At 39.2% G+C, this 12,007-nt stretch overlaps 1 protein-coding gene across 1 annotated transcript in view; it reads right to left on the bottom strand.

Annotated features, from left to right (window-relative positions):
- Window positions 1–12,007, bottom strand: part of PPFIA2 (PTPRF interacting protein alpha 2) — a 617,899-nt gene that overhangs the window by 65,498 nt on the left and 540,394 nt on the right. The window contains 3 exon segments of the mRNA XM_043492739.1: window positions 4,309–4,463; window positions 6,617–6,747; window positions 9,256–9,285. Coding sequence (XP_043348674.1) covers window positions 4,309–4,463; window positions 6,617–6,747; window positions 9,256–9,285 — 316 coding nt within the window.

The following is a 12,007-nucleotide window of genomic DNA, read 5'->3' as shown; positions in this document are numbered from 1 at the left end:
CTTGTTTTTGGTTATCATATGTAATAGTATGTTTATTGAATCCTGGCTATGTTTATTTAAAATGTATGTTTTTTCGCCTTCCCCACAGTGAGTTGGGGATCTATTAGGTTAGGAAACGGTGGTTAGGTTATAATGTCACAACTCATTTATGTAAACCCGTGATGGATGTCCAGGGGATACAGATCAGATAAAGTGGATTGGTATAGGATTAAAGGAGGCATACTTAAAGGAGTGAAAAAGGGGGTTCGGGCAAATACAATTGTACAGCAGAGAGTCAACCCTCTCTCCTTTAAACCTCATAGAACGTGTTGGGGTCCCAGCAGCAGGATGGCTAGACCAGGATGGAAAAGGAGAAGGAAGATGGCAGCCCCCAAACATAGGGAAATGAGACTGGAACTACATACACTGTACATTTTATTGTGGGTACAGCCACATATTTTAAGAATAAAGTTGCAGCCTAATTAAAACCACATCCAGTGTCTCCTGCTCTCCTTCTGGCATAGCCAGACAATCATATGTTGCAAATATTACTAATGTCTGTCTGAAAGTTCATGAGTTGTTGCTTGGGGATTATAAATGTGTTTGAACAATTATGCATATATAGCATTAACATTTTAGGTATTATTAAGACAGTAATTTACTGTCATCTTCTGTTGCTTCTGAGACAATCTTTACAGGAATTTTCCATTCTGCACTGTAAAGAGCAGCATGGAACATCAATACGTTTATTTTATCTTCTTCTCTGGCTCTGAGTTACTGTAAATTAATACAATATTATATATAATTTGCCAGTATCAATAAAATTTGTCTCATGGAATGTAAATGGGAATTAATAACCGAGTCTAAAGATATAACTTTCTCAATCAGTGCAGATGGGAACATGCAGATTGACTTGAGATACCCATTTAATTGATTCTGAAATGCACTAAACTACAGATGATTGAATAAATCAGATTTTCATTCTTCCCATTGATAAAGCAAGTGAAGCTTAATTATGATTAAAAATCATCCTTTTCAAGAACACAGGGTTTTAGTAGGCAAAGAGTGGAAGATAGGTGTCCATAACGAGAGAGATATAGAACAAAAATTCTGAATTCTTTGATTTTATACTGATGGATTGACCCTAATATCAACCTATTTTCTTATATGGAACCTTAGTTATGTGGTTCTTGATTGTGATATATCAGGAGCAGATTTCAATATGGATTTAGGCTTCCAACGTCAGGCACTCAAGTTAGCCAAATACATTTCAAATTGGTGAAATGTTTTACAATCTCTCTCATGGACTTGTCTGGTTCCCATTACTGTAGTTTCTGAATACTTCACAATCTTTAACGCATTTATGCTCACAACCCCCTGAGAGATAGGGAAGTGCTATTATCCCCATTTTACATATACAGAACTGAGGCACAAAAAGGCTGAGTAACTTGCCTAAGGTCACACAGGAAGCCTGTGATAGAGAAGGGAATTGAAACCTCAGTCTTCTATGTGCTAAGGTAGGGCCCTTACCTCTAGCACCATCCTTCCTCCCTAAACATAAGTGATACCATCTAAAGAAGAGTGATATTTTCTAAGTTTATAATTTGGACAAAAGATCTTATGAAGTCCTTACCAAGATAAAACTCAAATGGATGTCCATAAGATTTTAAATGACTAAAGATTTCATGAAAAGAAAAGGAGTACTTGTGGCACCTTAGAGACTAACAAATTTATTAGAGCATAAGCTTTCGTGAGCTACAGCTCACTTCATCGGATGCATTTGGTGGAAAAAAACAGAGGAGAGATTTATATACAACACACACAGAGAACATGAAACATGGGTTTATCATACACACTGTAAGGAGAGTGATCACTTAAGATAAGCCATCACCCACAGCAGGGGGGGGGGAAAGGAGGAAAACCTTCCATGGTGACAAGCAGGTAGGCTAATTCCAGCAGTTAACAAGAATATCAGAGGAACAGTGGGGGGTGGGGGGAGAAATACCATGGGGAAATAGTTTTACTTTGTGTAATGACTCATCCATTCCCAGTCTCTATTCAAGCCTAAGTTAATTGTATCCAGTTTGCAAATTAATTCCTAATTCAGCAGTCTCTCGTTGGAGTCTGTTTTTGAAGCTTTTTTGTTGAAGTATAGCCACTCTTAGGTCTGTGATCGAGTGACCAGAGAGATTGAAGTGTTCTCCAACTGGTTTTTGAATGTTATAATTCTTGACGTCTGATTTGTGTCCATTCATTCTTTTACGTAGAGACTGTCCAGTTTGGCCAATGTACATGGCAGAGGGCATTGCTGGCACATGATGGCATATATCACATTGGTAGATGTGCAGTGCGAACGAGCCTCTGATAGTGTGGCTGATGTGATTAGGCCCTATGATGGTATCCCCTGAATAGATATGTGGACAGAGTTGGCAACGGGCTTTTGTTGCAAGATAGGTTCCTGGGTTAGTGGTTCTGTTGTGTGGTGTGTGGTTGCTGGTGAGTATTTGCTTCAGATTGGGGGGCTGTCTATAAGCAAGGACTGGTCTATCTCCCAAGATCTGAGGGGATACCATCATAGGGCCTAATCACATCAGCCACACTATCAGAGGCTCGTTCACCTGCACATCTACCAATGTGATATATGCCATCATGTGCCAGCAATGCCCCTCTGCCATGTACATTGGCCAAACTGGACAGTCTCTACGTAAAAGAATGAATGGACACAAATCAGACTGTCAAGAATTATAACATTCAAAAACCAGTTGGAGAACACTTCAATCTCTCTGGTCACTCGATCACAGACCTAAGAGTGGCTATACTTCAACAAAAAAGCTTCAAAAACAGACTCCAACGAGAGACTGCTGAATTGGAATTAATTTGCAAACTGGATACAATTAACTTAGGCTTGAATAGAGACTGGGAATGGATGAGTCATTACACAAAGTAAAACTATTTCCCCATGGTATTTCTCCCCCCCACCCCACCCCCCACTGTTCCTCTGATATTCTTGTTAACTGCTGGAATTAGCCTACCTGCTTGTCACCATGGAAGGTTTTCCTCCTTTCCCCCCCCCCCGCTGCTGGTGATGGCTTATCTTAAGTGATCACTCTCCTTACAGTGTGTATGATAAACCCATTGTTTCATGTTCTCTGTGTGTGTGTGTATATAAATCTCTCCTCTGTTTTTTCCACCAAATGCATCCGATGAAGTGAGCTGTAGCTCACGAAAGCTTATGCTCTAATAAATTTGTTAGTCTCTAAGGTGCCACAAGTACTCCTTTTCTTTTGCGAATACAGACTAACACGGCTGCTACTCTGAAACCTAAAGATTTCATGATTATACCCTCAGCTATAGCAAAATGGTGAGTATGAAGTTACATCTGAAAATATATCCCAAACTAGTGTAACGTAAACTGACAATAGGAAGCTTTTTAATATGAATTATAATGGAAGTTATGACTCTACCACTGCTGTATGTTGCAACAGGAACCACGTCAAACTATCACATCTCTTTTAGGCTCTCATAGCTATCTGGATGCTATATAACATCACATTCTGACTGATATGTCTTCTGAGCAGTAGCCTAAAGGACATTATAATTAGATTTTTTCAAATTAGTATCAAGAATGACAATCTGGACTGAAGTACTTATTTCCTGAACACACTGTTTTTTTCTCTGTTTCTGCTCTGTAAAGTTTGTCCGCTAAGAAGCATAATGGAAGCCAGTCAGACTTAGAGGCAGATTTAGTGCCATTAAATAAATTAAATGAAAGTCACAGCTGCCAGGAAAAATGCATTGAATTGTGGAAAGAGAATGGGAGTTTCAGTGGTAAATGTGACCATAGCAAGAGGACAGCCAAGGTATGACCAAAACAGCAGGGAACTGCTACCCAGTGAGAGACTGGAAAACTGAAGGGTTGTTACATTGAGTTTTGAGAAACTCCCAGATTGCATTATTAAGACAAGCTCATTACTGTAGGAACAGAAACTATTACCCTTCTATTTTTATTAGTTCAGGGTATGTTAGCAATTTTGCCCTAATACAACAAAGTATTTAAGCATGTCCTTAATTTTAAACATGTGAGTAGTCCCATTGAAGATAACTCTCATGAAACAATGAAGCTCGTTAGCATAATAGATTTCCTATCATTTAGATCATGATTATAACAATTCCTGATAAATATGCTCATTACTATAATGAAATTTAATGGAAAGGTTCTTGCCAGTACAAAAGAGGAATATGCCATTTGGAAAACAAAAAAGAAGCAAAACATATACACAAAAATGACAGTGGACCAATGACCTAGGCCTGGTACAACTAATTCCTTACTGAGCTGTCCAAGTCGAGCCTTCTCTTTTTTACCGAACAAACGTCCTATTGAAGACTTGATTCCTTTCTTCTTGGGAGCTTTGTGTAGGGAGTCCTGGCTGCTACTGGCACTGCCAAGACCAATACTTTCTGGCTCTAGTGAAGTAGGCAAACTACTGTAAAATAGAAAAGAAGAGATAGGCAATATATTATTCTCTTGGCTAGGATTCATTTTCTCCTGAGCAGCTGTGCAAACAAGAATCTAATAAGAGCCTCTTCATAATTAGAACAATCAATCAAATTATTGATGTTTTCTTTCCTGTACAGCTTAGCAACATATAGAATAGTACAATGTCTAATGTTCTTGTCTCAATCAAGCTGAAGCAAACCCACGAAAATGGCAAAGAGGAAATAAAATGTAAAGAGTCTTTTAAATTTGTTTTGCCAAATATGATGCTGGGCAATATATGAACCACAGCAATATATGGCTTCCCAACTGAAATTTGAAGTGTTATTGTAAAGAAAAATATATCAATGACAAAGTTTTTATCTCATTTACATTGTGTAATTAGACAATTACAGAAAGTAAACTTCAATCAGATTATTTCTGTTTGTCTCACTCATTAACCAAATACAACATACATTATTGACTATATATTTAAATCAAAGCAATTAAGATTTGAGCATTTATAAAACTCTATGCAGACATATTGACTTTACAGGTTACCTTCATGGATTTAACTTTAAAAAGGAATGTTTTGCAAAACAGATTACTATATATTCTATATGGATATACTGAATTCAGCATTTGCTATTGGGAGTCCACATTTACCAGTATTTGCCATTCAGTATTATCTCAGATAATGCAGTTATTTCCTGTGCCCAGCTTTGGATTCCACAGTGTAATAATAGTTGACAACTATTTGCATTTTAATGGTGTGTACTCTATATTATATATTTATTACATCCTTCAATGACTAAGCACATTCCAATTGGCCAAGACACAGCCATGTGAGTAAAAGAGTTGGTTATCTGTCACCTTCGAATAATCAATATAATGAATTAGGGTTTGTATCAAATAACACTGATCAGCTTACAAGTAGAACACAACAGTTAGGAGGATACAACCATCTACATTTCAAGGATGTAAACACCAAGGGAAGAAGTAGTTAGTGACACAGGTGATTTTATAATTAAGTTTGATAGGGATAAAATTAAGAATAGAAAAATATATGCTGTGTAACCTGTTTTCTGTATTACCTAGTGGCTACTTTCCATTTTAAAATCATATTCTGTAATTCTTTTTGTGTTCCCTTATTTCTTTTCTTTTCACAGCTGTTTCCCTCTTTCAGTGATTTTATTTTACCTCTTTGAATATGTATTTTTTTCTTGTATAATTACTGTACAAGAAATGCAAGACATGCTGGTCACATATTTATATTACATCTTTCATGTTAGGGAGCAATGCTGCATAGCTATCACTAGAAATGATTGTTTCAAAATTCATTTTCACTATTTTTTTCAAACGGGTGAACCTAGGGAAAATTAATTTACAGCAAATATTTCCAGTCCTGAAATATTTTCTCTTTCTTAGGCCAGGTTTACACTAGAAAAAGTTTGCTGATATAGTTATATGGTTCCAAATCCTAGTATGGACACAATGTATACTGGCAAAAAAAGTGCTTTAACTGGTATGGCTTATATTGCTTCCCCAAGTTAAATAAGATAGTCTGGCAAAATGTTTATGATGGTATAATTGTATCTACATTAGGGCTTTTGCCAAGCACAGAAATGTTATTAAAAATCAGACCCAACTGATATTACAACACTGGTAAAAGTTTCTAATGAGTTGACCTGGTCTTAATGAATCTACTCGCCCCTCTTCTCTGGATTCTCAGTTTACCCATCCCCTATATCCACATCAGTGCTGTCTCTTGGCCTCCTGCAAAATACAAGATTCATTTATCAGAGGTACTTCTTGCCCTGAATTCCCCTTGTCCTTGTCTTCCTCATCCATCAGGATTATCATCATTAACAGCACTCTTTCAGGTGAATATTAAGGTTCCTGTTCTAAAGTAGTTATAACTTAAAGTTAGACCAAGACATGACATAAGACAGAACAGACCCGATATTTATTTATTTTTTTAGCACTGGTGTAGTGCTTGGATTTGTAGAAAAGACAAAGAAAAGGACATTTTCTGACTTGCAGGTCATACAATCTCAAAAAAAAAAGTCAGGATGTACTGGGAAATCAGAAGAATCATATAATTTCAGAAAGATATAACATGGTCAAGTTGTGAATTTCTGACTCATGTTATGAGCTTCTTACCTTCTGGCATCATTGTGGTATGAAGAAGGAAGGGTATGAGTCATCCTGATGGCTCTGGGTGTTGGAGGAGGAGAGGTTTCACATTTTATTGTAGCTTTATCTTCACGTCCATCTTCTTCTACCACTGCAATCTACGAGTCAAATATATAAGTGAGAGTATGCATCAGCTTTTCAAGACTTCTGGAAATTTCAGCAAGTATTTCAAGTATTTGTCAAATGATCAGGTTTGGAATCAACTGAAATTATCTGACCAAATGAACAAATGTTAGGATTATGTAAAAAATCCATGAAAGTCCTAGGTAACAGACCAAATGTTCTAACTGTGCCAACTTAAAATGTATATTATAAATGAAAGAAATCATACTTAGAGAAGCTGACTGTTCCTATTATACAGAATAGGCTTGATCCTGTAAAGACCTTAGCATACAAATAATTTTATGCACAAGTAGTCCAATTGAACTCAATGGAACTACTCATGTATTCAAATGTATTCAAATGTCTCTCATTCTAGTTCACAAGGGTGGTCTAGCCTAGTGGACAGAGCAGGTGTCAGGCCTAGTGGTTGGAGCAGGCATCAGGCCTAGTGGCTAGGGTCAGAGCCATAGTCAGGAGTCAAAGCCAAAGATCAAACTTGAAGGCAGGAACTGGATACCAGCGTCAAGGGTCGAGCCAAAGGACAGGAACTAGAGCAAGCTGGGTATCAGGTGAGGAGGGGTTCAAGGCAAGGGCAGGACCAGTGGTGAGCTGGAGCTGGTTCGCACTGGTTCGCACGAATCCAGTTGTTAAATTTTGAAGCAGTTTTAGAACCAGTTGTTAACCCGCTTCCCCGCAGGGGCGCTGAGGCTTTGATGGGCTCCGGCTGGGAAGTGATGTAATTCCTCCTCCGTCTGCTGGGGGCGCTGCTGCGGGAGCCACGTGTGCTGCCGCCTGGCCTTGGGCACGAGCCCTGTTGCTGCTGCTGCTCCCCTGGCCCTGGGGCTCCTGATGCTGCCTGGTGGGTCCCCGGCTACTCTGTTGGGCCTGGGCTGTGTCCTGCTCCTTGGGCTGCTCTGAGCTGCTCTCCCCGTGAGCAGCCAGCCCCTGCCTCCAGCCAGCCCTGCACCCCTTGCCTGCAGCCAGTCCCTACCTCCAGTCAGCCCCTGCCCTGTCTCCAGCCAGCCCCACACCTCCAGTCAGCGCCTGCCCTGTCTCCAGCCAGCCCCACACCTCCTTGCCTCCAGCCAACCCCGCACCCTCCTGTCTCCAGCCAGCTCCACACCTCCTGCCCTGCCCGCAGCCAGCCCTGCACCCCCTGCCTCCAGCTAGCCTTGCCCCATGCCCCTGTCTGCAGCTGGCACCACATCCACTGGTACCCTGCAGTTCCCAGGGAAGTAACCCTGCACACCTGCTTCAATGAGGAGGGCAGGAAGCAGCTGGGACCTACACATGTGAACACCCTAGGGTGACCAGACAGCAAGAAAAATCTGGACGGGGGTGGGGGGTAATAAGAGCCTATATAAGAAAAAGACCCCAATATCGGGACTGTCCCTATAAAATTGGGACATCTGGTCACCCTAGCACACCCCCAGTGAGTGGCGGGGACCCACACATGTGGAGCTCATTTCTAGTTTAGGCCCATCTTTTTAAAAAAGAAATTTAGGCAGGGTTAACATACATCCGTATTTTCCCGGACAGGTCAGGCTTTTTGGTTCTTAAATCGCTGTCCAGGAGGAATTTTTAAATTTTAAAAATTCCTCCCGGGAAAATACGGACGTATGGTAACCCTGTGGGTACAAAAAATACATACTGGGGCACATCCCTTAAATCAGAACTTTTTATAGGGAACCAGATGTTAAGATTTTGGCAGCTCATCACTGGGCAGGACCAAGGCTGAGTGCAAGGCAGGAGCAGCAAGAACATGGTAACACAAGACTAGTCACAGTGGTGGGCATGAGCATTGTGAAGCCAGTGAGCTGTTGCTGCTGTTGGTGTAAGAGCCAGCCTGCTGACCTCTGAAGCCAATCAGGCAGCGTGGATAATCAGACAGGCCAGCTATACTGGTGAGGCTGCCTGGAGACTAGCTCTGCTGCAAGCCCTGATTCCTGACACTCATGAGTTAAGACTGTGCAGGATCAAGCCAATTGTTTCCACAGCTTGTTTATGAAGGGGTCAAATTTCTAGATAATAAGTGTGAAGGAAATGGAATTTTGACACAGTTTTTGATGGCTTTGCTAATCTCTTTCATACCAACAGAATTATGACATTCTGTCCCAGTTATATGCACAACTGCATATTGTACCAGCACAGACAAAACTCAACCTTAAAGATTATGGCTGCTCCATCAATATGAAGAGTGAATAGAATATTCTGTGAAAGTACTCAGAATATAATTAAGCTTGGTTTATGATGGTGTGTTTCTTAATGGTAGCACTAAAGGATATATTACCAGATAAAGTCAACTGAGAAACGTAACTCCTAACACTGAATTAATTGTTGATTTTCACTCACAAGCTTTTTCAAGTTGGAATAAAAATGAAAATGCATTTTTCCAATTGTTTAGATAAAAACGACATACAAGTTTCATGAGTAAAAGGCATGAAGAAATGAAAAAAAATATGTTTAATACAGCTATTGTACCATTAACATATCGAGCATCATACCTTTCGTCGATGTTTCCTTAGATCACTTGGCTTCGGTTGATGAAAAAGCAACAACAAAAAGAATGATTAGTAAACTTTATTTGTAAACCAAAGAAAACTCAGACTTCACATATATATTTATTCTGACTTATAGAAATAATGACAAGGAAAGCCATTCATACTCTCCAGATGCCCTTGGCATAAATTAAAAATACCTTCTGATTGCAGTAATTTAGAGAACCCACCACAAAGCCCTGCTTTCCTGCAAATAATTTGCCAGTCCCCTTCATTTTCATATAAAGTTTTCAGACATGATATAAAATTTTCATTTTTAGATCCTTTCCCCCCATATCTCCCATAAATCCTCCCAAAGGAATCATCAATAATAAAAGGATAATGCTTTCTTGCAACTCTCTAGTGTTTCAAACTTTTTAAACATTTTACTGAAAAACAGATATGAGAGCAAAACATCACCCAAACTGCAGTACATGATAGAGGGAAATTTCTCTCCTGTTACGATAATCTGAATGAATATTTTTGTGTACCTGATATTTTCAATAATTCATGAAAAACACCAATCCTCTTTACCGCAGGCATTATCTCACCGTGGAAGTCTACTAGAACATACATTGTTCAACCACTTAACACTTCTACTTTAGGCAAATGTGTCACTCTGTGCTATACAGCTACAGCACAACAAATCCCACAGAGTTTGTTTTATGTAAGTTTACATGGACCTGTCCTGTGAAATCTGGCTGCAGTTATTGGCATCTAGCCAACCCCTATAGGTTTATTTGGAAGTTTGTGTACTATAGAATCTAAACTTCCAAGAGGATCTCCCAACTTAACCCTTCCACCCAAAGAGAGTTTGTCAGTCTGTCCTGTCCATCCCCAGGCAGCAGGAACAGGCAAACCATACCTGCTGAAATAATTACATATTGAGAGCAGGGGCAGTAGCATTGTAAAATGCTCAGTGTATTATTTGCTAGAGACTTCCAATGGATTCCATAATTACCTGGCTAAATCTTGTAGGGCAGAAATGCCTCTGCTCCGTTGTCTGCTGGACTTTTGTTTGCAGGTTTCATTAGAACCGAAATGTGAATCTTTTGGACAACCTCTTTCAGAGAACTTTCCCCACTCATTTAGTTTAGTTTCAGAATAAATGTTTTGAAATGTTCAATATCAATTTCATGCTCATTTGTGAATACAGGTGTTTAAGGAATATTCTAACACATGATATGCAGTTTAAAAATAATACAGGTTAAATGGAATGTGGGAAAACAAGTCATCCCATGCAACTGGCCTTGAAAAGCATATACAGAGAAACACACAATGTGCCACTTGTATAAAACAGAAAAAAAATCACCTAAACACCTTTAAAAATAAGTTTTAAAAGGTTTTATGTCAATAATGGCCTTGTAAGGCCTTTGCTCGAGATTTAAATCTGACCTAGGATTAACAGCCTTCAACTCTGCCTCAAGTTATGTTTTATTAAATGGATTATTTGAAACTTCATTGCTTATAATAAAAATCCTATGTAAATTGGTTCCAATACTTTTTACTAATTGTTATTAATTATTATTTCTATTACATTGGTACTCAATGGCCATAATCAGAGAAAAGGGCCCCACTCTGCTAGGCGCTGTACAGAGACAATAAAAACCAAACAACTTAGTCTTTCCTCCAAAAACCTTACAACTCATATATAGAATCATAGAAACAAAGGATTGGAAGGGAGATCAGTAGGTAGGTACCCTGCACTGAGGCAGGACAAAGTATTATTTAGATGATCCCTGAGAGATGTTTGTCTAACCTGTTCTTAAAAACCTCCAATGATGGAAATTCCACAACCTTCTTAGGTAATTTGTTCCAGTGCCTAACTACCCTGACAGTTAAGTAGTTTTTCCTAGCATCTAACCTAAATCTCTCTTGCTGCAATTTAAACCCATTACTTCTTGTCCTGTCCTCAGTGAACAATTTATCCAACCTTTGTTATACCAACCTTTCATTTACTTGAAGACTGTTATGTCCCCCATCAGTCTTCTCTTTTCCAAACTAAACAAACCCAATTTTTTCAATCTTTCCTCATAGGTCATGTTTTCTAGACCTTTAATCATTTTTGTTGCTCTTCTCTGGACTTTCTCCAATCTGTCCACAACTTTCCTGAAGTATGGGGCCCAGAACTGGACACAGTACTCCAGCTGAGTCCTAATCAGTGCTGACTAGAGTGGAAGAATTATTTTGTGTCTTGCTTACAACACTCTTGCTAATACATCCCAGAATGATGTTTGCTTTTTTGCAACAGTGTTACATTGTTGACTCATATTCAGTTTGTGATCCAATATAAGCACCCAGATTCTCTTCTGCAGTATTCCTTCCTAGGCAGCCATTTTCAATTTTGTATTTGATTATTTCTTCCTAAGTAGTTTGCATTTGTCCTTCCTGAATTTCATCCTATTTATTTCAGATCATTTCTCCAGTTTGTCAAGATTTTAAATTCCAATCCTGTCCTCCAAAACACTTGCAACCCCTCCCAGCTTAGTGTCATCTGCAAACTTTATAAGTGTTCTCTCTATGCCATTATTGAAATGTTTAATGAAGATACTGCACAGAACCAGACCCAGGACAGATGCCTGAGGACTCCACTCAATATGCTTTTCCAGCTTCACTGTGAACCATCGATGACTACCCTTTGAGTACAATTCTCCAACCAGTAGTGCACACACCTTATAGTAGGTTTGTCTTGGCTATGTTTTCCTAGTTTGTTTATGAG

The sequence above is a fragment of the Dermochelys coriacea genome, chromosome 1, assembly GCF_009764565.3.
Source record: "Dermochelys coriacea isolate rDerCor1 chromosome 1, rDerCor1.pri.v4, whole genome shotgun sequence".
NCBI lineage: Eukaryota > Metazoa > Chordata > Testudines > Dermochelyidae > Dermochelys > Dermochelys coriacea.
Note: the sequence above shows the minus strand (reverse complement) of the source record. Positions and strands in the feature narration are given on the sequence as shown.